Raw genomic sequence first — 24,692 nt, 5'->3', positions numbered from 1 at the left:
TCTTTGTCTTTCTCTCTCTCTGCCATTGCCACCCCGTTCCCAGCCCCCAACCTCGGGCGCCCTTACATCCAGATGTGCATCTCGACACGAATCCACTACTGCTCGCCTGCCTCAGTGAGCTCGTTCCACTTGCGGCTGCACGTCGTGATGCCAAAGTCGTACGTGCCGCCGCGGTCCGAGATGTACTGGCTGACCGCGCGCCAGCTCACCTTGCCGTTGGGGAACTTGCACCGCGGCGAGGCGACGGCCCGGCGGAGCAGCTCGACCTGTAGGTAGCAGCCAAAACGAGTCAGCATTTTGATTTTTTTTCCTGGGTAATCTTCTTCTCGCTACCCTGGCCCGGGGGGGGGGGGCTGGCAGCAAGGAGGCTGAAAACGCCCCTCTTGGTCAGTTGAAAAGGGGGGAGGGGAGGGGAGAGGGGGCATGCTGTTCTCCGGCGTGGGAGCTCAGTATAAACGTACGTCAATGTCGTGCCACACGGGCTTGCGCACGCGTTGCGAGGGATCCTTGACCAGCCGGCGGTGGTGCCCGCGCAGCGTCTCCTGGGCGCCGCAGAAGACGTGGCGGAGCTTGTGCTGGATGAGCTTGAAGGGGACCTTTGCGCGGAGGGACTCGTCGCGGTCCTCGAGGAGGGTGCGCTCGAAGAACTCGAGGCTCTCGGGGTCCATCTGGTTGACGTACTGGTAGGGCGCTCCGGGGGGCTTCTCGCCGGGCGGCCATGGGTAGATGGCTGCTGCGTCGAGAGGCGAAGCCAGCTGCTGCTGATTCTGCTGATTCTGCTGATTATGATGATGCTGGTTCTGTTGCTGCGCTTGGTGAAACCGCACAGAGGTCCTGCGACGCCGAGGGGTCGTAGTGGTAGTGGTTGCCGACGGAAGGAACGCGTCGTTGCTTGAGGGTCCTTCGAGGGCGAGCATATCAGAAGAAGGTCCGAGATCTTGCTGAGCTGTACCTTGAAGAATGCCCGCTGGGAGGCGTGTGCGCGACGAGCGGCGCAGGAAGGGGGCCTCGTTGCCTCGCGCGAGGTCTCTGCCTCGTGCTCTCCCGGCCGCGGGCGTCTCGTTGTAGTTGGAGTCCGAAGAGGACACTGAACCTGCCGCTGCCGCGGAGGAGGAAGAAGAAGAAGAAATACTTCCCGGAGATGCAAACGGAGCCTCCAAGGCGTCGGATACATTGTCAGCAACCGAGCCGCCGCTGCCGGTCGAGGACGGGTGCAGCTTGTGTGGTGAAGGCGATGGAGTCTCCAGCGCGGCCGACATGGCGGCAGCAGCGTCGTTGGCGGCGGTGGCTGCCGCGGCCGAGACGGGCATCATGTCTGATACGGTGGGCTGTGGGAATATGGTTTGCGGGAAGACGTAGCTGTCCAGGGCACTCGAAATCCAACTCTTAGTCTGGGTTTCGAAGATGGGCTGCTGATGATGATGCTGCAGATGTCGCTGGTGTCCGTGGGTTCCATTCGGGAGGAGAGCCGAAAAGGCTTCATGAGACGGATAGAGCGAAGAGCCGTGAACACCGCCCGCAGAGTTGTTGTTGACCCATTCGGACGGAGGAGTTGACAGACCGTCCATGGGCGTCACCGGCGCGTTTGCTGCTGCTGCCGTGACTGAGAGTCCGTGGGAGTAGAGCCCCGACGAAGCCGCCTGGCCGCCCTGGTGGATGCTGCTGGAGCCGACAAAGTTGGCTGCTTGAAAGTTTCCCACGCAAGACATGTCGAGGTTCTCCCACGAGTCGTCCATGATAAGTCCGACAGGCAGGCCTGGTGATCCGGGCATTATGGACTGCGCAAAGGTAGGGAGCGAGGGCGCCGCTGCTGCTCCGGACGTTACATTTCCGTTGTGCCATGGGTTGTCGCTCGCCGCCGAAGGAGAAATATCATCATGGCCGCCGCTGCCTTTGACGAGCAGCCGGGGCGTCTCCGCGCCAGACTGTGTATTGAAGAAGACGGTTTCGTCCTGTATAAGATAAAGTTAGAGAGATCAGTATTTGAACGCTTCCTTCGTGGCTGGTAGTCGTCTCGTCTCCCCAAATCGTCTCGTGACTCGGACGAACGATGCTTCCAAAATCTGAAGGATCAAGAGGCATCAAATGGGCAAGAATGGCCCTTTTGTGTGCGTCTCTCCCCAAGGAACACACACCTCATAATCCGAGATGGACTGAATCCATGACGAATCAGTGTCCATGTCATCCATGGTGACGTTTCTCGCACGAAAGAAGACTTGATGCCCGGGCGTGCTCAACAACAGATTTCACCGTTCGTTCTTAGAGAGAAAAACCGTGCTGACGGCCAAGACGACGAAGACGATGGAAATCGAAAAAAAAGCACCACAAGGCCCAGTGCAAAAAATAGAAAAGATTATTGGGAAGAAAAGGAAAATAGAGAACACAAAAGACCTCCTGCTAGAACACAACGAAGAGCGGGAAGAAGGGAGGTTGACGGAAAGCGAGAAAATGTTGCTGAGAACCAAGGAGGGGAGAAAAACTCACTTGAACGGAACCGTTGGCGTAGAGGAGACATAACGTGCCCAGCGGCAGCAGTGGCAGCGGCAACGGCAAGGACGACGGGGGCGGTGTAGGCTCGCTGCAGCGCCCTGGCGGATGTGGTGGCCCAGGGCAGAACGCCTGGCTGCTCGGTCCGTACGAAAGCATGGGACGGATGGGATGGATGGTGGGCGCGACGCGGGCCGTCTACAGCTATGGAGGAGCTGCTGCTGCCCTCTGCCGTGCTGGCTGTTCACCCCAGCCGCCGCCGGCCGTGGTATGAGGGCTCCCAGAGAGGCGGGATGAGGGGGAGGGCACCCAGACGCCGGCCGGCTGTGGCTGTTCACCGAGCACAGGCACTGGACAGCAAGACAAGAGATGAAAGCCCCAGGAGGAGGACGCCCGGTTCTCGTGTCGCTGGGCGTGGGGGGCTGGTGGTGGGTTTGCTCGGTACTTCAGTCAACAGCCTCTTGGTGTGTGCTTCACCGCTGTTGCAGAACGGCTCACTGGCTTGTATAGACAGACCCTCTGGGACGAGCCGATGCTGTCGTTACTGGAGGGGGAATAGCCGTTGACCGGGAAGAGGAGAGACTGGAGGGACGGGATGCGGACGCGCCGTGCTGGCTGATCGTTGTTGTGGGCGATGCAGGCTGCCGGTACCCTGATTCTCAGCTCAGAGCGGTGGAGAGGAGCCAGTGAATCAGTAACTCACCGTGTGCCCTTGGATTTTTTTCTCTCCCTTGGTGTGTTGGTAAGAAAAGCGCAGGCAGTTGCCCGGGAAAACTCAGAGAGTGAATGCAAAGAATCATGCAGGTCAGAGGCAGGATCCCGCGAGGAGTGGACCTGGGTCGATCCCGGTGCGGCTGTTCAAGGCTTGAAGGTATTTGATTTAAATCGAAAACGGGTCCAGTATGTATGCTGAGGATTGAATATTCAAAAGCCGTCTAGTAAAAAAAAAAAGCGTTGGATCCTATCCGCTGGGGTTCGAGGTCTTTCAACATGAAACTCGACGAATATCCGGTCGATCAGGTGTCAAAAAAGGCATTCGTCCAATGCCGTGCCCGCAGTCCGATGAGAGTGAGATAGAGATAGAGATAGAGAGAGAGAGAGAGAGAATAAAAAAACGCCAGGGCTTGCTATGCTATTCAAAGCAACAAGTTGAGGCTTGTTTGCGTGCACAAAGGCAGAGTCTATGTTGTCGTCTTGGGAACAGGAATATCAAAAAAGAAAAACAGGAGTGAGGATTTGATGACTCGAGCAACAACATCCCTCTCCGTAGTCTATGTATGTACGAATATGGTCCTGGTTGCACAGCACGGAGGCCACGACGTACGTGCATGCTCCTTCGAAACCCCCCCTTCGCTTTCAAATACGCATGTCCACAGCCAACGAAAACAAGTCTCAGATACGCCTCCTCCCCGCCAGAGGTCCCAAAGAGGCTTGAGGCTGGCCTGGGGGTCTGGTGTGGTCCAAGATGATGTCGCCAGTCCCCCTCCCCCCAGCCGGCAACCCTAGCCGCCGGCAACGCGAGAGCCGGGTGCCGCAGCAGCACCAGCCCATGAGTGCCGGGCTCGAGATCCGGCACCGCGCAACCGGGATCCCAGATCCGCGGTTGCAAGGTTCCAATGGAGTAACATGGCAATCTCCAGGGCCTGCATGCCGTTCGTAGTTACCGTCCTGAAGGGTCGCCGTGCAGGGGGGGACATGGACGGGGGCTGGCTGGCTGGCTGGCTTCTCTCGGTCCGGTGTGAAAGCCAAGCCAAGCCAGCCAAGGGGCGGCCGGACCGCACGTGCGTGGAGCAGCACCAATGTAAGAGGGAGGAGGAAGCGTAGGAAGAGGAAGAGGAGAAGGTGGTGGTGGTGGTGGTGGTGGTGGAGGAGGAGGAGCGGGACGAGGGGGAGACTGGACTGGGTTGGGTTAGGCTGCCGCGCGAAGAAGGAAAGAAATTCAACCGATGGGTTGAGAGAACAAGAGGGTCCGGGATGTGGAGACCAACGTAGAACCTTCCTTGCCTCCTTCCTCCCCTGCTCTCCTCTCACTCGCCCTCTCATTGAAAGATCTGGCATCCAAGACGCTTGACCCCCTCCCCGATTCAGCCATGTTGCAACCCTCCCCAATTTTCAAGGATTCAGGACATGGCATGACCGATTCGACGCGACGTCGATGATTTGCGTTAGCTCCCGGCGCCATGACGCCTGATCCAAGCCCTTCCCTGTCCCCCGTTCGGATCGTTGACGATGACTATGGTTTACGGGCCCCACAGGCAGCCCAGCCGTTTTTCCCAAGACGGGCACGCCATTCGAGATTTGTTATTGTGTCTCTGCGCTGCAACAACAACATGACATGACATGATGATATGGAGCACGGAGGCGCAATAACATTCCTCGGACAAATTGGAAGCGCCGACGGGCCTAGGATTTTTGAGTTTGGACCCTGAAACGCCGCACGCCCCCTTCTACTACCGCACCCCATCCCGTCACATATCGCGCGCATATACCGATCCTGCCTGCAGGAACTAGAATCTACCATGGCCCCCCGATGCAAGATGGATATTCCCGTATGTATGTGACTTGTTGACCTGCTCTCGGCAGGCAAGCGTCGATCATCTGAAACCGGCATAGTGCTTGTTCGCCAGCTGAGCAGGTCTTTCCTTATATATATGCATATATATCGGACGAAGCGTGCTGGCTTGCGCGCAAAGCTCCCCATTTTGAGTGCAGCTTTTCGGCCGACGCGCACGGCCCTGCGCAGACCTGTGCTGCCAGTAGGGATATTCATTACTCATTCTTGCAGCTTTGGCCCCTTCATGTTTAGCCTCGCCGCAAGAGATGAAGAATGAGGCCTCCTCACCAGGACTGGACCGACCGACCGCATGCTGATGGCGGCGGCGGCCCATCAATGTCCCTCTTTCCTTCCTATCGCCGAGCCGCGTGACACGGGCATCTAGGTAGTTTCTATTTGAAATATTCGAAAGGAAAGGGACCCATCCACACATGCACGTGCACTAATTTCATCAACAGACACCTTGTCCCCATGATCGAGCGCCGCATGTCCCGATGCATCCCGACCAACTAAGTGCGCCTTTGATTTCATGTTGCGTCCCTGAAGAAGACGTCAGGTACCAACTACGAGGGAGGGGGGGCTTGCGTAGGCGCCGGCCTCTGCAGCCCAGCCCAGCACATGTCGCCCCGGCAAGCGCAACGTAATGGCAAAGCAAAGTTGAGAGGCAAAATGCAATACATACATACATACATACGTCTTAGTGTCGTGTGCGATGTTGCCCCTTCCTGGTGCCACGAGGCGGGCGCTGCAGACTCCGCCGTTGTTCGACAACAGCCCGCATCTGAGACAGCGCCGTCGCCCCCTTTTTGTCTCTCTCTGCCACAGCCGCCGCCGCCGCCGCCGGGCCGCACCCACGCGCACGCTCTCAGATACAGTACTACATACCTAGTAGGGTACTAACTTACTGCCCATCATATGACTCTCTTGACCGAGTCCTGTGGCGGCGGCGGCGACGGCCCTTGTTTGCAGAACGGGCGTGGCGGCCCAACGGCCCAAAAAGACGCCCGACGGAGTGATCTTGCAGGGCCCGGCCGGCCGTTTCGTGTTACGTCTGGTCTGCAATGCGTATCTTGCACAACGGCGGGCACATACATGCATACCGTTAGCTGTCAGCGCTCGACTCGACTCCCCTCCCCTCCCCTCCCCTCCCCCCACTCCCGCGTGAAGAGCGGATGGGGGGACTACATACGTACATGAATAGCTCTCGTCACGGAGTACACCAGCAGCGACGATTATGCATCCACATGGTCAAAAGTTGTTGTCTCCTCTGCTATTTCCGATCGTCTGGCTCTCTCCCAACGGCCCGGCGCGCGGCACGCCCTCCCGCGACCCGCCGTGCATGAACCTCCGATAAACGAGAGCAAACAACGTTTCCGCATCGAGACGGTCTCGCATACCGCGTGGGCCGCCGCCGGCGGCGCACCCCCGGAATGCCTGCCTGTTTGACGTCCCGTTGGGGTGCCGATCCGGTGAGTCGCTGGCTGTCATGGTTCTCCAGAACTTTGCGATTTGGAAGGGAAAAAAAGGGGCTGGACGGGGAGACTCTGCTACGTAGTTGGATCCCTGCTGAGAGCAAACGCCAAATGCTATGACGCTGACGCCATCCACATCGTCGTCTTCTTCCCCTGTTGTCCCAGCGTTGGGCCTGCAAGTGGGCGAATTACCCTTGCTGGTTCGGTCACGGCAGCCTGCCTGATCGGGCTGCCCTGGATGCAACCCTCATGCCAGTTTGAAATGGCTGTTCATGGGGTTCGGATGTGCCACGGGGTATTGGTTGGGTAGCATCCTTCTAGAAGACATTTACCTAACGTGCAATTTACTGTGTCTCTGAAGCAAAAGGTCTGCATGAGTCGCACAGATCATGAACCAGACTTAGAGGGCGCAGGCCAAGACAATGAAAAGACGATGCTTGTCGATGATCCGACACAATCAATGTGCCCCTTGTTGCAGCCCGAGAAGAAAGCGCGAAGCGGGATGACATGGGTACGGGCCGTTGTCACTGTTGGCAAACAACATTCAAATGCAAATCATCGAATCCGGGACCACAAGCCCCCTTGAGGATCCGTAGTCCAGCGCAGTCGTAAAGGGTAAACGGCCCGGCCGGCCCGTGACATAGTGACAAGTGTCTGTCTACATCAACATCAGATGCAAAGTTAAATCGTTCTTCGTTTGAAGCAGCAGCTTCGCCTTTCCCGTCCCGCAACGCCATGGATATGCTACCTACATAAAACAATATTCGCCTGGTAAGTACACGAAAGAAAAAAGGGTCATCTCCACGCTAGTCGTCCCATTCCTCGTCGAGTTGGTCAATAAGCCTGTTCTCGGCGTCGGAGTTCCTGTTGCGGCTGTGCGCGTTTGAGTTCAAGGCGCTGTAACCTCTTCGGCCAGGCAGACACCGCGTGCACGAGGAACACAAAATAATAAACATGTCCTACACACGTCAGCATTCTGCGGCCGTCAAGAGTTGCTCGTGCTATGGACTCACGGTGATAAAGTTCCAAATGCCCGCCCAGAGGCTGTAGTTGGGGAGTTGGCGCCACCCGCGGGCATGTGTGACTGTGCGATTGTAGAAAACGCCCCCCAATGCATACACAAGCACCGCGACGAGGAGGATGATGCCGAAAACACTGCCGGGGCCAACGCTGCCTGGCTTATGTGGTTCGGCATGGCCACAAGCGTGAACCGACCGAGCTTCGAAAAAGTACGCGCAATCGTCGGGGGTATTCACAAAGGAGATCGCTGCCTGCGCGTTGCCTGGGTTCAGATCGCAGTGAAAGGAGATGGTGGCCGACTTTTGCTGCACTGGCGCCTTTTCGTCACTCTTGTCCACCGTTTCGATTTCGTGAGGTTGGGTTTTGGAACTCCCGCCTCTGCTTTTGGCCGCGGCCCGGCCGGCCTTTTTGGATTTTGCGCTGCAAGGTGAGCCCCCGGTGTACTGCAAGAAGAGCTTGCTCCCCCGGCTTGTGAGCTCCATCGATGAGGAGCTGAGATACATAGTCAGCATATCATGACATGCACTAACAAGTATTATAGCACTGACCCTATCGAGTAGACGTTGCCGTGAGACATATAATAGGCGCTCACGTTGGCCCACTGTTCCTTCTTGAGGCCGATCACATCTGTTACCGGGTCCACGACGGGGCCGCAGATGTTGAGCGTAAAGTTCTTTCCATAGTCGTAGCCCTTGGCGTGGTAGTCCTTGGTGACGGCGCCCTTGTGTGGTTTGCCCTTGTCCGGGTGTACCGCCATATCTGGCCGCAGGTCGAAGAATGCGCCGCTGCCGGACGATGACGTGGCGGTGCAAGCCGGAGCGTGTGTGGTTGTTGACGGCTCCTCCGCGGCGCCGGCCGCAGCGGCTATGAAAGGTATGAGCTTGTAGTATCGCATCGTGTCGTCGGTCGCGCAACTGATGGATGCGGTAGGGGCAGGCTCAGAGGCGAGCGTCTCTGGCGTGAGAGCTAGCAGGATGCGCCGAGGCGCCGGAGGTGGTGAATGGGGGCCAGCTCTCCGACTTGGTCGTTTCCGTGAAATGCAAAGCTCGGACCGTGGTGCGCGGATATTGTACCGTGGTCAAGTCTTGTCCTGCCAAGAAGACGGTGGGTATGTTGTCGCGAGAATGGTGGTGGTGATGATGCAGGAGCTCCCTCAGGGTGAGACTGCCGAGCTGTGCTGTCGTGGCCTGTGACGACGCTGCACCAAGCCGTTGTCAGCCCCAGTGGTTCCGGCCATCTGGCTGTTGAAGATTGAGGTCACGGGACGCGGCCTTGGCATTCCCACCAGGGGCAGGGCCGGCTTGGCGCGGACAGATCCAGGGACCACCCCTTCAAGAGCCGGCGAATATGTTTGTCCGCGCCGTCGGACTCTGCCTAGCCTGCCAACGGGAGCACTTGGCCGCTTTTGGACAGGTCCATGACGATGAGACCGTCCGGATCCTGAGCTCTCCGTGTCGTACGAAGCCTCATTCACCCCCCCGTTTGGACTCGACGGCGCAAACAGTCCCGCCGACCGAGGACGAGCCACATTCTCGCATATAACGTTGCTGGCTGGATACAGGTTCCCCGTTGAGCGCAGCAGACGATTATAACGCGCAGCCCGCCGTTGTCAACAAACATGGCCAAGTCAAAGGCTGCGGCCGCCGCCCCTGCGCAGCACGGCTACGAATTCTTCGGCCCGTGAGCACAGCGCGTCCATCAAGCTGCAACGAACGCGATTGCTAACCATCATTCATAGTCCGGGCGCCTTTGGCATCTCGTTCGGTCTGCCCATTCTCGTCTACGTCTTCACCTTTGCGTGCAATGACCTTTCAGGCTGCCCCGCGCCGTCCCTCCTGAGTCCCAAGACGCTATCGCTCGACCGTCTCAAAGTCGAGGTTGGGTGGCCGAAGGAGGGCATCTTTGGCCTCGCCAGTTGGGAGGCCACCGCTGCTGTCCTGGCGTACTACCTTGCCAACCTGATTCTGTATCGCGTGCTGCCCGCAGCCGAGGTGGACGGCACAGTCCTCGCGTCGGGAGGCCGTCTCAAATATCGTTTCAACAGTGCGTATGCCTCGCACTTTGTCGCGACATGGCTAACCGTTGCGCAGCTCTGTACTCGAACACATTTACTCTAGCTGCTCTAGCCGCTGGCACTTTCGCCAAAGGGGCCGAATTCCCCGTGTGGACTTTTATCGACCAACATTATGTTCAAATATTGACGGCCAACATCGGCATTTCCTATGCCATTTCCACATTTGTGTACGTTCGCAGCTTCAGTGTCAAAGCCGGGAACAAGCAAAATCGGGAGCTTGCGGCCGGTGGGCACTCGGGCAACCTCTTGTACGACTGGTTCATTGGGCGCGAGCTCAACCCCCGCGTCACCATCCCCTTGATTGGCGAAGTAGACATCAAGGAGTGGTGCGAGCTACGTCCAGGCATGATGGGCTGGATCATCCTCAATTGCGCGTGGTGTGCGCGTCAGTACCGCAATTTCGGGTCCGTCACGGACAGCATCGTGTGCATCACCGTGGTGCAGGCCCTATATATCTTCGACTCCTGGTGGAACGAGCCTGCTATTCTGACGACCATGGACATTACCACGGATGGATTCGGCATGATGCTGGCCTTTGGTGACCTGGTCTGGGTGCCATTTGTCTACTCGATGCAGACGCGGTATCTCTCTGTCCATCCACGCTCGCTTGGGCCGCTGGGCTTGGTGGCGACGTTGTCGCTGATCGGCCTCGGCTTCTACATCTTCCGCTCAGCCAACAGCCAGAAGAACACGTTCCGGACGAACCCCAACGATCCGGCGGTGGCGCATCTCAAGTACATCCAGACTAAGACAGGAAGCAAGCTGCTGACTACGGGGTGGTGGGGTGTCGCGCGTCACATCAACTACTTGGGCGACTGGATCCAGTCATGGCCGTACAGCCTGCCCACGGGTCTCGCGGGATACCAGATCCTCACGGCAGGCACCGGGGCCGAGGGCGCGTACGTGATGCGGGACGGCCGCGAGGTGACGCCGGGCTCGGCCAAGGGCTGGGGCATGCTCTTCACGTACTTTTACATTGTCTACTTTGCCGTGCTGCTCATCCACCGCGACCGGCGCGACGACGAAAAGTGCCACCGCAAGTACGGCGCTGACTGGGAGAAGTACAAGAAGGAAGTGCGGTGGCGCATCGTGCCAGGCATCTATTAGTCGAGTACGGCCGAGCCGGAGACGGCGGCAGTCGCCACGAGCCGGCGCCTGGTGCGGTGCTGACCTCGTGGAGCCGGTGCTGGCCAGGTTGATGAGGTTCTTGGTTCTGGACCTGGCGGTTGTGAGGGGCATTGGGTATTGTGTATCAAACCCGTGTAATACGTAGGCGACATGCTGTTCGCGCGATGCGGAGTAGAGCGATTAGTAGGTATAATGGCCGCAGTTGGGCCGTTACTTGTGTTTTTCACTCAGCCCTGCCAGCAGGCATTCCATCACGTCATGCTCGTTTTGATGGCTGGCCGTCGACGGGTTCTCACACACCGGCGTAGAAGCCGGACGGGAACGTGATGGAGGCAGACGGCGCATAACGGAGACGGGTGGCCAGAGGAGAAATTATGCCGAGTACCAGGCCGAAGAGTCGGCTCGACGGGACGAGACCCCGGACGGAGGAAGCGCGGGGACAGCCGAGTGAGCCACAGGGGGCGGCGATGCCATGCGACGCAGTAGATACTTGGCGTGACGAGGTGATTTTCCAGGCATGCATGAAGAAGACGCATGTCATTCATCGGCAGCGGGACAGACAAGGACTGAGCGACACTCCCCGACGATGTCGATAAACGGCCCGAAAAGAGGGCACGCTAAATAGGGGCAGAGAACCCGGTTGATGAAGGGGGTCACAAGAGCGCCTCCCCCGGCTGCTGATTCTGGGGGTGACGTGGGGGGCTTTGCGGAGGCTTTGCGGAGGCTTACTTGATCGAGCGAGTGGCATAGTGGGAGAGATGGAGGGGGAAGGCGGCGGCCGGGGTTCGGGGGGTGGAGGTGTGGGTGGGACGTGCGGGGGAAGCAGGATGAATGGCTGGATGTGGATGGAGGATGGCGGGGGGGATCTGGCGATTTGGTGTTCCAGGTTTCTGTCGGGGGAGTTTGAGCGGACGTACGTGTAAGTCAGCCGAGGCGTAAACTCGAAAGAGGAGACGAGAGAGATGGCTATGGAACCGCAGGAGCGACTCACACGGCAAATGGCACCGTATACTTTGTACTCTCCCGCCACGACTTCAACTAGTAACTACTCGTATTGTACCGTACAATATACGTATAGTGTAGGACGCAACAAAGAACAGGACTGAGTGAGCATATATCGATCCTCGTAACGCGCACTGACATTGACGAACGGGCCGCACACATGTAGCAGCAGCGAGGAAGCACATACATTGACGGACCAACGCAGCCACCGGCAGCTCGTTCGTTCGTACAAGTGCCAGCCAACTGGCCAGCCAGGCATGCAACAGGCGGCGGCGGCAGGGGTTGATGAAAATTGGAGAAGCAGGACCGACCACGCACGCTTCTGCTGACGGGCTTGGAGTCGTTCGTCTCACGTGGGAATAGCCTATTCAGAAAAAAACACAAAAACTCTATCAGAAACTTGTTGATCCGGGGGGGGGGGGGGGGCTTGCCCTGTATTCTAACGTACTTTGTACGTCGTACGTACGAGTGAGTACTAAGGTAGTTAGGTATCAAGCGTTGTGATGGTGAGCGTCGATGTGGTGCGCACAAACAGCCAAGCCAAGCCAAGCCCTCGTCGTACATACATGCTCGATACGCGCTGCAGAATAGGCAATAGCATGTCTATGAATCAATTTGCATATTGGTCCCACGTAGTATTTCATGTTGGGCTGGATGCACAGAGTCGGCATCCTCCCCCTCGCTCCGCCGCTGCGCAGCCCGTTACTGCATGATATATGACAGTGGGCAAGGCATGGCATCATGCAGAGGGTGGCTGTTCTACTAGCCGGAAGAGTATGAAGTATGTACGTACGTAGACTGCACGACTTGTCGTCTTCATGGCTTGCCCGTCTCCCCTCCCCCGGCAAGGTTGTCTGTCGACATATCGCTGGCTGGACCGGTCGACGGCCTTCGACCCGCGTGGTCGGTCGGGCCCAGCCAGCACAGATGTTGACAACGGTCATGGACGACGAGCTGGCCGGCGGGAAAAAGTACATCATACTGTATGGTCATCGGCCCTTTTCCGTCGAGCCAAGCATGGCCCATGCCCGGCAGGCCCAGAGCAAGCAAGGCATGCATTCGTTCCCGCCATGCACGCACGCACTTTGGATGCGTTCCCCGCAGAGGACGAGGCGGGCAACCGAACGTTCTTCTTCTGGGCCCCCCAAGACCCGTGGGTCAAGCCAACCGGCGCGGCCGATGTGACGCTCCATTAAATGGGGCTCTTGGTTTTGCAGGCAGTTTTTCCAACGTGCAGTGCTAACAAGACCTTGGACGCATTTCTCCTGTGATTTTCCCGCCCGCCCGTGGGTCAACCGGGTGTCAGCGTGACGATCGCCATCGTCTGCGCCGCCCCCCCTCCTTTCCCCATTATTGGTGATGTTTTTGTTGACGTCGAGAGTGGGCGCCTCTTTTTTGTTTCCATCGTGGCTGTGGCTGGTTGTCGATTGGGCGGGCCGTCTGTAGCAGAGCCCTGGCTGCTCCGAAGCAGGGATGAACCTGTTCTGAGGATCGGGATAATTGAGTGAATGGGACGTCGCCTTCCATCCATGAGCGACGCCACCCCCGGACTGCCGCCGGGATAGACTTCCCGCGTGCGTTGCGCGGGGCCTGGCCTGGCCTGGCCTGTTCCCGGGGCGGAGGGGAAACGTTGTTGGAGCGCGCCGAAAGCATGTTGGCAGTGAGCTGCCCAGGCATCCAAGCCTTTCCCCCCCTGCCCCTGGGTGGCTTCGGGTCCTTGGCGGCGCCGTGGTTCATCTGTCTTTTTCCTTGCCTTTCGCTTGATGGTGGGCTGGTAGGGGTGGAAAGTAGGTTGAACGTGCGGGGAACGGGTGGACACCTTGGCGGGCTCTGGGCAGTGGAATCGTGGGGCCTCAACGAACCCCTGCCCACCTGATGTGTGCGCTGTACCCGGGCGTTGTCCGCTCCAGCAGTCCGCTGTCCGCTGACCGAGAGTCAGTGAGGTGCCGTGGGTTAGTAGGTACACAATACAGGACCAAAGTACTAAACTTCATGAGCCACCTTAGCACACGGTGGTTACCAGTTGCGCGAAGAGTACAGAGCCTGGAATGTGGAAGCTAAACTTTAGCTGCAAGCTACGGCCTGCAGGTTCGTGCGACCAGGCTCTGAAGAGCCGGAAGAAAAAGAGGCGCCTGCGTCTGCCGCCCCTGTCGGTCGAGCCGCCAGCCTACTAAGGTACGGAGTGTAATACACGTACTTCGTAGGTACCTAGCGGGCCCGGCGCCGGCCTTGTGCTCGGCACTAATCTACCCCAAGCGCAGAAGACGAGGCGCCGCCATCAGCAGGGAGGCAGGGAGGGAGCTGCTCCGATCGGGGGAAGCCAGACCCCCGCAAGGGACGATGAACAAGAGGGAGAGATCGAATGGGGATGCCAGGGCAGTGAAGAGACGGCTTGAACGGGGGGCAGAGAGCGAAAGTGAATCCCACCAACGGCGTCTCTCGCCTTGCAGTGCAGGATGCAAGCGTGGCCGTCCGTGGTAGCTGTGCTTTCCGCCATTGCATTTGCTGCCGTGCCAGGTCAGGTCAGGTCGGGTCGGGTCCCCGTCACGCACGGTACCTTGGGTTGACGACGTCAGGTTACTAACTGTAGGTTGTGCTCTCTCTCCCTCTCTCTTGTGCTGCGCCGTGCTGCGGTGAGCTCGGGTCGGGTGTAGTGCGAGCGGTGGTGTGTAAGTCACTGCTGCACACTCGGTCCGTCATGCTCGTAATTTCGGCCCAGCATCGCTGAGACCCTGGAGATTATATCAAGCGCATTCCTCCTCCCCTTCCTTCCCTCTCGTCCTCCCCCCCCTTCTTTGTCGTCTTTGTTTAGAGGTCCTGCCGTCTCAGCTTGGATTCTTGTTTTTCTTTTATCCTTGAGGCCTCTCCATCTCTAGTATCTCCGCCCGCCCAAACGGCGACAGAGTTGGACAACGACACGACACGACACGACACGCCCGACGTCGTCTCGTCTCGTCTCGTCTCGTCACGGCCCTCGCTCTCGGGACTAGGCGCCAGGACAGGACCAATACCGGCGCGACACGCTCGAAGCGGCGTTAGAGACAAAAACCCGACAACATGAAGCCGTTGTCTCTTGTTGCGGCGGCGCTGCTGGCTGCCGTGGCCGATGCCTCGACCATTGGCGAGGACCACAAGGTGCGTTTTTTGTCTGACGTCAAGCTTTGCCTGCCTCCCTTCTTCTTCTCCCCTACCATGGTTGCGAAAACTTGCGATCGCGAGCAAAAAAACTCGGGAAATCGCAATCACAAGTGTGGCTGCCGGCCAGAAAAAGCAATGGGCGAGCGCGCCTTGCGTGTTATTGCCCACCCGCCGTTGCATCGGTCAATCTCCCCCGGGCAGCAAAACCGGACCGTGCGCCCGCCAAAATACAGTGGGCTCCACTGCTCCTTGGTTTCTTTGGTGGCGGCATCTCGGGCCGCGACTGTCTCATTGGTGGCGGCAGTCCTCGGCCTGGTACCTGGGAGCCTTCTCCATGCCAGTCATCGGTGGAGGAAGGATCGTCGCGGCGCCTCCGCCGTATTCATCAGCTCTTCCACACACCTCGTGACGGACACGAGCTGCTACTACCTCCTCCGCGCTGCTACGTACTCGCTCGCCATGACGACACCACGTCTCCGCCATGCAATTGATCGTCGCCGCATTTGCGGGCACGATTGCGTCTTGTCTGGGAATTGCCGCGGCTAACATTCAGATTCCCCTGCAGGCCCTCGATGCTAGAGCCAAGCTCGCCTACTCGCCGCCTCATTACCCTTCGCCATGGATGGACCCCCAGGCCCACGGGTGGGAGGACGCCTACGCCAAGGCCAAGGCCTTTGTCTCCCAGCTGACACTGCTGGAGAAGGTCAATATTACTACCGGCACAGGGTGAGTTCCTCCGGTGCTGAATACTCATCACCTATATGCCATCTTGCTGACGGTCATGATGCGCCCAGATGGATGAGCGGTCCTTGTGTCGGCAACGTCGGTGCCGTGCCCCGCCTGGGGCTCAAGGCTCTGTGCATGCAGGATGGGCCGCTTGGCCTGCGCTTCTCAGATTACAACAGTGCGTTCCCGGTGGCCGTCACGTCGGGCGCCACCTGGAGCAAGCACCTGTGGCGCGACCGCGGCAAGGCCATGGGCGAGGAGGCCAAGGGCAAGGGCGTCGATGTGCTGCTCGGTCCCGTTGCCGGCCCCATTGGCCGTGCCCCCGAAGGCGGCCGCAATGCCGAGGGCTTCGGTGCCGACCCGTATCTGCAGGGCCAGGCTTTGGCCAGTACGTCGGTGGGCATCCAGGAGGCTGGTGTTGTTGCCTGCGCCAAGCACTACATCGCCAACGAGCAGGGTGAGCCACCCCCTTCCGTCACAACATGAGTCGAGTACGATGTGCGTGCGTACGTACATGATGCTGATGCCCCCTCAGAGCACTTCCGCCAGGCCGGCGAGTCCCATGACCGCGGGTTCAACATTTCCGAGTCCCTCTCGTCCAACATCGACGACAAGACCATGCACGAGCTGTACGCGTGGCCCTTTGCCGACGCCGTCAAGGCTGGTGTGGGCTCCATCATGTGCTCGTACAACCAGATCAACAACTCGTACGGCTGCCAAAACTCCAAGCTCCTCAACGGCATCCTCAAGGGCGAGATGGGCTTCCAGGGCTTTGTCATGAGCGACTGGCAGGCCCAGCACGCCGGTGCCGCCACCGCCGCCGCCGGTCTCGACATGACCATGCCCGGCGACACCTCCTTCAACACGGGATACAGCTACTGGGGTGGGAACCTGACCCTCGGTGTCATCAACGGTACCGTCCCCGAGTGGCGCATCGACGACATGGTGATGCGCATCATGGCTGCCTACTTCAAGGTCGGCAGGACCCTCGAGAACCAGGTGCCCACCAACTTCAACTCGTGGACCCGCGACAGCTACGGGTGGGAGGACCAGGCCGCCCAGGAGAACTGGGGCCTCATCAACCAGCAGGTCGACGTCCGCGCCAACCACGCCAACCACATCCGCGAGTCGGCCGCCAAGGGCACCGTCATCCTCAAGAACTCGGGCGTGCTGCCACTCACCAAGCCCAAGTTTGTCGCCGTCGTCGGCGAGGACGCCGGCCCCAACCCCAAGGGCCCCAACGGCTGCCCCAACCGCGGCTGCGATGACGGCACCATGGCCATGATTTGGGGCTCCGGCACCTCCGAGTTCCCCTACCTCATCACTCCCGACAATGCGCTGCAGGCCCAAGCCATCAAGGATGGTACCCGGTACGAGAGCGTCTTGACCAACTACGCCTGGGCGGAGACCAAGGCCCTCATTACCCAGCCCAACGTCACCGCCATTGTCTTTGCCAACGCCGGCGGCGGCGAGGGCTTCATCGACCTGGATGGCAACGCCGGTGACCGCAAGAACCTGACGCTGTGGAAGAACGGCGACGACCTCATCAAGAACGTCTCGTCCGTCAACCCCTACACAATCGTCGTCTTGCACACGGCTGGCCCCGTCCTGGTCACGGACTGGTACAACAACCCCAACATCACCGCCATTGTCTGGGCCGGCATGCCCGGACAAGAGTCGGGCAACTCTCTCACGGACATCCTCTACGGGAAGACGAGCCCCGGCCGATCTCCCTTCACCTGGGGCCCGACGCGCGAGAGCTACGGCACCGACGTCATGTACAAGCCCAACAACGGCGACGACGCGCCGCAAGACGATTTCACCGAGGGCGTCTTCATCGACCACCGCCACTTCGACAAGGTGGCGCCCAAGAAGGGCGACAAGGGCGCTCCCATCTACGAGTTCGGCTTCGGCCTCTCCTGGGGCGAGTTCAAGTACTCGCAGCTCAGCGTGCAGAAGCACAACGTCCGCCCCTACCAGCCCACGACGGGCAAGACCATCAAGGCCCCCGAGTTCGGCAACTTCAGCACCGACCTTAAGGACTACGCCTTCCCCAAGGGCATCCGCTATATTTACCAGTGGATCTACCCGTGGCTCAACACGACCACCTCGGGCAAGGCGGCCTCGGGTGACCCGTACTACGGCAAGACGGCCAAGGAGTTTCTCCCGCCCGGTGCCATCGACGGGTCGCCGCAGCCCCGACAGGGCGCCTCGGGCGCGCCCGGCGGTAACCGCCAGCTGTGGGACGTGCTGTACACAGTCAACTGCATCATCACCAACACCGGGTCCCGCACGTCGGACGAGGTGCCGCAGGTGTACGTGAGCTTGGGTGGCAAGGGCGAGCCCGTGCGGGTGCTCCGTGGCTTTGAGCGCATCGAGCGCATCGCGCCCGGCCAGTCGGTACAGTTCCGCGCCGAGCTGACGCGCAGGGATCTGAGCAACTGGGACGTGGATAGCCAGAACTGGGTCGTCACCAAGGAGCCCAAGACAGTGTTTGTCGGCAGCAGCTCGAGGAATCTGCCCCTGAAGGCGAGGTTGGATTAGTGCGACGAAGCGCTCACAGGCGTGTAGATCTGAGAGAGTGGCTGTGCACAAACGATGGACTGGTTCCTATGAGACGATGGCAGATTAGCCCTTTGCTTCACGTAATTATTTTAGAAGGTATGAAATACAGCACACTTATCTCGGTCAAAGCTTTGAGGTGCTCGTAGGTGAGAGTGGGGGTTACGTACGTACGATCGAGGGCAACAAGAACACGGCTGGGTGTCAACTCTGGCCAAAATACTTTGAACCAAGAGTCTGTGCGGGTCATTCCTGTCTCGCGATACCTGACAGAGTATTATGTGAGTCTGATCTATCATTGCAAGTTGATCCATGCGGGCCACATGGTCTTGGCTAGATACGAAGGTGACGGATGCGTCGTTGCGAAGGGTATTGATTGGCGTAGCATGCGTCTAACATCGTCGCATGTTGTATATACCTCCAAGGTACGTCTCCGGTTGGCCATGCACACATAGACCATGCAATGAGCGATGTGTATCAAACTTGCAGCCCACCTTGCCGTTCAATTAAAGGTAACAAGTATACATACATTGCACATTTACACGCCACTACCAACTTCGTACCTCACTCAGTATATGGGCTCCCTCACCCCACACCGTCCGTGGCCACCACGCGTTACTTGCTGATCACTTGCCGCCCGCAACCTTGAGCCCGGCCTTGACCCACAGGGCGACGCTGGCGAGGGACGCGAGGTTCCACACGAGGGTGCGCGCCCACGAGAGGCGGCGGTTGCGGATGCCGGCGTAGGCGGCGACGAAGGCGACGCGGGCGAGGACGTAGCCGACGCTGAGGGCGTTGAGCGCCTCGGTCTCGAGCCCGGCGTGGTTGGCGGCGAGGACGCCGGCGGCGAAGAAGCCGAGCGTCTCGAAGCCGTTGATGGAGGCGCCCTCGAGGCGGAGGATGCGGGCCTTGCGCTGTTGTTTGTTGTTGCGCCCCCCCCCCGCGTCTGGTTAGCGGAGCAAAAAGGTTGTTCCTCTGGAACGCTGTGGAGAGAAGAGAGGATAGGGAGAGAGACAGAGAGAGACGGGTGGAGATGAAGAATGAGGGGTTACGGTGTAGGAGGATGGTGATGATGATGATGATGACGACGTACGAGCTTGTCTATCGAGGTGTCGCGGCGGACATTGTCATGGAAGGAGCGCGGCGCGGCGTTGTCGTAGACGGTGTCGGCGCCGGCGTCGACGACGGCCAGGTAGTGCGGCACGAGGCACACGTAGAGCGCTACGGGGACCTGTTGGGCATTCGCACGTCAGTTTTCCTCTCTCTCTCTCTCCCGCTCCCTCTCTGTCTCTCATTCTATCTCTCTCTCGCTGTGCCTGCGCCAGCCAGGACCCCCCGCGCGACATGTACGGTTCATGAAGTGGTGTTATGTGGAGGGAAGGGGGAGGTGAACGACGAATGACGAACGGTAAGGTACGAGTAGTTCTTTGCCGGGTCGAGCCCGACGATGGTGAGGAGGGCGTTGATGGAAGCGGCCATGGTAGCTGGCGGCGGACGGAGTGACTGGGTTGAGGTAAAAGACAGGGCAGCTGATCTAGGGCGGCGTGAATGAAAGATGGCGTTTTTGTTTTTTATCAAGGAAGAAGGAGGCGAGCAGACAGACAGGCAGCCAGGCCAGGTGGTATTAGTCTGAAAGACAACAAACGCAGTCAGCCGCCGGCCTTATACGTATTCGTTCGTGGTGGTGGGTAGTATACGTACTAAGCTAGCTATGTCGTACAAAGAGACCCCCTGGCTGGCGGTCCACGGTGCCCGTTGGTTGGTTGGGTGCCGCCCGTCGCCGCCGCGTCCGCAAACCCACCCCCAAATCCTTCCGTCTCCCGAGGCACGGCGTCGATTGGCTTTTTTGACCCCAGGAACGAGCAAACATGCGCTTTGGTAGTCAGCGGCGGCGGGGAGCAGCCATGATTGATTGCTTGACTGGCGTGTGTGGGGGGGGGGGGCACATGCAACCGAGCGCCGGCGGCTGTTGCTGACCCGGTCGGAGGATCGGGGCATTAGCAAGTGCCGAGTCGGGGACCCACCCCGGCGCCGAAGATCCGGGGGGTAATGCACGGCTGGCTTGGCTCTCCCCGATTGTGATTGTGAAGGTGACCGCCTGCTGTCACGGTGGCGGGCGGGACACAGCTCCGCGGTACCCTCGGCGGGTGCCGTGCCGTGCCGTGCCCATGGCGCGCCGGACGGTCGGGCGGGCGTAGCGGGCAGACTAGGAGAGGGTTGGGGCAAGCGTTAGGAGGCTGTTGGGAGATCGTGACGAGCATTGCAACTTGACAAAGCCATGGCGGTTCAGGCCTGTCTCGAGCACGACACGATCGTGTTATGAGGCCTGCAAGTGAACGGACGGATAGCATGCTTCCGGGGGGTTGAGATGGTTCAGATCAGGCGCGGCGGACACGGCGCTGCTGCCGGACACCAACAACCACCAGCCTGCCGAACGTCGACGGTGGTGCAAAGCCCCGGCCGGCCGGCTTACACGGGGGTTCCGCGCCGGACCGGATCCCGCGCGGCCCTAAAAAATGGATCCGACAATACCGACACCCATACGCGACGCGGGGCTATGTTGGAGCAAACGGCGGAACAAGCGCCTAGCTGACTTGGCACCACCCCTCCTGTGACGCGGGATAGCTGCTGCATCGTTACAAATCACGGGCCGTCGCTCTGGCCGACTCCGTCCTACGTGGCCCGCACCCTGTGTCCTGCTCCTCGGGCTTGCCTCAGTGGCTTCAGACCGCTTAAGAAGATAGAGAGGGCTCTTGTGGTGGCTGTGGAGGGGCTCGAGTGCTTGGGTGACGCTGTCAGATGCACCCACACCGACGATCGCAGTCGTGATATATCGCATGTTCGCCTCTAGTAGGTTTCCGGCCGGATGCAATATTCCTGCACGCGACTCTGACCTGCACACCAAGGCGCTTACTCCCCCGCGCACTAGCAAGGAGACATGGCCTGTTTGTAGGCGAGATCAGCATCACGACTGTTTGGAATCAGTAGAACACACCACGTCGTGCATGCACTGGCCGATAATTTGGCACGTTGTGCTGTTTCTCGTTCGCATCGCCTCACACGCGCAACTGCGACACCCGGGAGGCGCCTTTTCGGCCATGCGACCTCGAGACAGCTTCGTCGCCTAGTGACGGATCTGCACTCGGGCATGAATTGTGCGTGCTATGCTGTTGTGTCCAAGGCTCTTCGTATTGCTCACGTCGCACCACGGCTGGCCTTGGGAGTCCTTTTCTCTCGGCCAGCCGAACGCGAGGCACCTCGCATCGGTGTCCAGGCTGTGGCCACAGTATCGGGCACGCCGGTGGGGGAGAAAAGAAGTTTTTCATGTGGCAAATGCACGCCAGCTCATGTGATGGCCATGCAAGGTGGTACGGCCGTGCTGCATGCACGACTTGCGCCTCATCCGGTGAGCCGCCGCGCGCGGCCGAAACGACCACAAGACTCGAGACTCGGTCTCGACAGGTTCGACGGTGACATTGCGTCACAGAATCCTGCCAAAGCTCCAGATGTTGAGTCCGACCTTGACGCCCTTGGTCACGGGCAGCCCGGCGTGCCACGTCTCGTCATATCCTGTGCCATCCGCGCGAAAGTTCTCCCAGTACACGGCGTTGCCCGCGCGCGGCCTGAACACGGTTCCGTACGGCCGCTGGTCCTCACCACTCTCGGCGCGCGGCAGCGTCCCGTTGCTCCCGCAGTCGACGAGCCCGCACCAGGGCGGGCCGGCCTCGCCACGCGGCTGCAGCAGGGGGAACTCGGTACCGCCGCCCTCAAGCCCGTCCGAGGCGTCGACCCACACCATGAAGCTGCTCACTCGGCCCCATCCCTGGACGCTGGCGCCCCAGTCGAAGTGGTGCGCGTAGTGGCCGCCGGGGCCGTAACGCTGCGTGCGCAGCCGCTCGATGTAGACGTCTTTGCGCCACCCCTGGAGGGCGCGGGCGCGAGCCTCGATGCACCGGACCTGGGGCGTGCGTGGCACCATGGCGACGACGGAGTCGCGGATAGAGACGTCGCGGTTCGTGTCTTTGTCCCTGTGCGTGATGGTGGACGGCTCGAACAGCGGCTCACTGGCGCGAGTCGCACGAATTAGCCTTGCGCCCTCCCATCGGTGGTTGCTTGCTCGTAAGAGGAGAGAGAGCTGGCGAGGGTGGGCGGGCGTACCTAATGTTGAGTAGATGCTGCCGCTCGTCGGCGCTCAAAAACCCCTCGACGTACAGCACGAGCGGCTCCCTGCTTAGTATGCGGGTCGAGTACGCGTCGGACGGGCAGTCGAGTCGGGTGTCGTTGGGAGCTTCGAGGGCGAGCAGCGTCTCGTCGAGGGCCGGTCTCGGGGTCCATTCGGGCCGCTCGGAATGGTTGTGCTGCGGGAAGAAGAATTGGCTTATGGGGCTGCCGAGGAAGAGGACGATGGCGACGAGGCCAATGACGTAGGAGAGCATCGTGGCCGGCGACGAGGCGGTCATGGGTGAGGCGTGTGTGTGTGTGTTTGTGTACGCGGGCCAACGGATTGAGCTCCCAGGGCCAGCGGGTTGAGCTTCCCAAGGCCGGTGGGCGAGTGAGAGAAGTGAGGTCGGATGGAGCCGCCGCATTGGAAGCTCCCCGCCACAACCTTGTCCGGTGTGCGTGCTGGGCGTTGTCAGTGGCGCGACACGGGGCGGCCACCTCACGCGCTGGGGTGGGTCGTATGGGTGCGACGGTCCACTGATGGTTCTATATCGGGGTTCCAACTCCACTGGGCTGGACCTCCAACACCAATGCCACCGCCTGGGGCCCGCTGCGGCGCTGGCTTTGCGGGGGTGGCAAAGCACCCGACGCGAGCACATCTCTACTAACGCACTATCCGTCAGTCATCGTTCATGTATGCAATTACTATATTTTACTCACATGGACCGAGCTCATCGAGCATAGGCCAGCTCATGTAAGATACCATGACGTCAATTGAACCTTTTAGTGTTGCTTCTCAGAGCTACTTTGACAGCAATCGCCAGCACGTACTACTAGGGGCCCAAGTTTCCCACTAAAAATCGTCGGATGCCAAAATTAACACACCTGGCTGGTCGGGCCGGGGGTGGCAGTGGAGGGCATCTCCAGGCATCCGTCTCACCTACCTATGGAGTACGTATGGCCTTGCCAACACCTACGCCCTGCTTCACGGCGACTCACCTTAGTACCGCCTAGTAATTCGTGCCTGCAAAGTACGTATTATCACCATGGTACTCGCGCATCTTTTGCACAGCCTCATGTCGTACATGCGGCGCCGGACTCGCGGCCGTCTCACCGTGTGCAAGTCGAGACGCGGTGCTGCGACGAGTGGCCGCCGATTTCTGGCGCGGACGGCGTCTCGCCTGCCGCCCCAAACGGGAAATCAGATACAACCCACTTGCATGCATACGAAGGACTCCGCATTTTCTCTCACGCACGTCATCGTCATCGCAACCCAACATCCGTCCCGCGACTATAGCCGCCAACGACAATCCTCTGGATCCTTGTGAACCCCCCGCAGCGTCGCAAGCGCGTCCAACGAAAGGTCGCTCGGTGCGTCCTTCCAAATCGTATTTGTCGCACCACACGGCAACACGGACACGGACTCTGGGTCGACTGCGCGTCGGCTCCATCCCACCCCCATCACCGCCTGCCTGGGACTTGCCCGCTCACATCAGCGCCGTCCGTGCCTCCCTGTGGTTTCCATACCCATCTTCCCCACCCGTCCGTCACATGCCCCGTGTCCGTGTCCAGTATCCAGTTCTCCGTCGACAACTTCGTGAGAGTGGTAACCTCTTGTCCGTTGCTGCCCGAATCTCGAGCCACGTCGTGCCTCGTGCTGTGCCTCTCCGCTCTCTGTCATACCGCCGAAAGATATAAAACGCAAGGCTTTGCCGCCGTCAAGGCCATCATCAACGACAGCCATCATCACCAGCTACTACTTCTTTCAACAAACTCGCCAAGCAAACACTTACCGCCTCCATACCGTCAAAACCGAATACCCCTTCAATATGCTCTCCCTCAACGTCCTTGCCGTTGCCGTCATCGCCACGGGCGCCTCTGCGGCCGTCATCACCCCCCGATTGGCACACCAGGCCGATTTCCGCGTGTTCGGGGCCACCGGCTGCAAGGAGAAGAATCTCGGCATCTGGACCGTCATCGAGGGCGACGTCAAGCCCGGCGAGTGCAAGGGCCTGAACGGCGATGATGTACACTCCATCACCAACGTCGACATCCTCAAGGGCTGCTCCTGTAAGCCATCCCGTCAGCGACCTGCTATATGTGTGACCTACTGGCTGACCCTCATGAAAGTGTTTGCATTCACCGACGACAAGTGCACAACTGAAAAGCACCCGCTCGAGGTGGGCAAGTGCACCAACTCCGATTCCGGTTTCAAGGCATGGACCATCTCGTGCGAATAACTAGGCGCAATGGCTCGGGTTGGGTATTTGGCGCACGCGGAGCAGACATCATCGCGACGGAATCATTCCTTGTACCCTCATGAAATCAACGAGGCTCACGACGTAATGTGGTAGCACTGAACGCACCA

The 24,692-nt window shown here is 59.5% G+C and overlaps 7 protein-coding genes across 8 annotated transcripts; 3 read left to right on the top strand and 4 right to left on the bottom strand.

Annotated features, from left to right (window-relative positions):
• Positions 1–80: 80 nt before the first annotated feature.
• JDV02_000561 (uncharacterized protein) lies at positions 81–2,703 on the bottom strand. Its single transcript, XM_047981385.1, has 3 exons — positions 2,485–2,703; positions 462–1,952; positions 81–266 (listed from the first exon to the last, which is right to left on the bottom strand). Exons 1-3 carry the CDS (start codon positions 2,644–2,646, stop codon positions 96–98), a joined length of 1,824 nt encoding a protein of 607 aa, XP_047837345.1. The 5' UTR covers positions 2,647–2,703; the 3' UTR covers positions 81–95.
• Positions 2,704–6,977: 4,274 nt separating this feature from the next.
• Positions 6,978–8,723, bottom strand: MRL1 (Cation-independent mannose-6-phosphate receptor CI-MPR). The gene is made up of 3 exons (XM_047981384.1): positions 8,082–8,723; positions 7,527–8,025; positions 6,978–7,472 (listed from the first exon to the last, which is right to left on the bottom strand). The coding sequence occupies exons 1-3, from the start codon at positions 8,426–8,428 to the stop codon at positions 7,320–7,322; spliced, it is 999 nt and encodes a 332-aa protein (XP_047837344.1). The 5' UTR covers positions 8,429–8,723; the 3' UTR covers positions 6,978–7,319.
• Positions 8,724–8,975: 252 nt separating this feature from the next.
• Positions 8,976–11,451, top strand: ERG24_1 (Delta(14)-sterol reductase). The gene is made up of 3 exons (XM_047981383.1): positions 8,976–9,213; positions 9,272–9,576; positions 9,624–11,451. The coding sequence occupies exons 1-3, from the start codon at positions 9,152–9,154 to the stop codon at positions 10,712–10,714; spliced, it is 1,458 nt and encodes a 485-aa protein (XP_047837343.1). The 5' UTR covers positions 8,976–9,151; the 3' UTR covers positions 10,715–11,451.
• Positions 11,452–14,539: 3,088 nt separating this feature from the next.
• BGL4 (Beta-glucosidase) lies at positions 14,540–18,294 on the top strand. Of its 2 annotated transcripts, XM_047981381.1 has the most exons (4): positions 14,540–14,872; positions 15,441–15,601; positions 15,670–16,058; positions 16,137–18,294. In XM_047981381.1, exons 1-4 carry the CDS (start codon positions 14,795–14,797, stop codon positions 18,143–18,145), a joined length of 2,637 nt encoding a protein of 878 aa, XP_047837341.1. In that variant the 5' UTR covers positions 14,540–14,794; the 3' UTR covers positions 18,146–18,294. The 2 variants fall into 2 exon arrangements, with proteins under 2 accessions (XP_047837341.1, XP_047837342.1); XM_047981382.1 differs by lacking the exon at positions 14,540–14,872 and having other exon boundaries at positions 15,222–15,601.
• Positions 18,295–18,636: 342 nt separating this feature from the next.
• JDV02_000557 (uncharacterized protein) lies at positions 18,637–19,960 on the bottom strand. The gene is made up of 4 exons (XM_047981380.1): positions 19,865–19,960; positions 19,571–19,792; positions 19,257–19,394; positions 18,637–19,077 (listed from the first exon to the last, which is right to left on the bottom strand). Exons 2-4 carry the CDS (start codon positions 19,640–19,642, stop codon positions 18,790–18,792), a joined length of 498 nt encoding a protein of 165 aa, XP_047837340.1. The 5' UTR covers positions 19,643–19,792; positions 19,865–19,960; the 3' UTR covers positions 18,637–18,789.
• Positions 19,961–21,644: 1,684 nt separating this feature from the next.
• Positions 21,645–22,599, bottom strand: JDV02_000556 (uncharacterized protein; the record flags this gene model as incomplete). Its single annotated transcript, XM_047981379.1, has 2 exons — positions 21,645–22,227; positions 22,322–22,599. 2 exons carry the CDS (start codon positions 22,597–22,599, stop codon positions 21,645–21,647), a joined length of 861 nt encoding a protein of 286 aa, XP_047837339.1.
• Positions 22,600–24,153: 1,554 nt separating this feature from the next.
• Positions 24,154–24,564, top strand: JDV02_000555 (uncharacterized protein; the record flags this gene model as incomplete). Its single annotated transcript, XM_047981378.1, has 2 exons — positions 24,154–24,394; positions 24,455–24,564. The coding sequence occupies 2 exons, from the start codon at positions 24,154–24,156 to the stop codon at positions 24,562–24,564; spliced, it is 351 nt and encodes a 116-aa protein (XP_047837338.1).
• Between the last annotated feature and the right edge of the window lie 128 nt (positions 24,565–24,692).

The sequence above is a fragment of the Purpureocillium takamizusanense genome, chromosome 1 (assembly GCF_022605165.1).
Source record: "Purpureocillium takamizusanense chromosome 1, complete sequence".
Lineage (NCBI taxonomy): Eukaryota > Fungi > Ascomycota > Sordariomycetes > Hypocreales > Ophiocordycipitaceae > Purpureocillium > Purpureocillium takamizusanense.
Note: the sequence above shows the minus strand (reverse complement) of the source record. Positions and strands in the feature narration are given on the sequence as shown.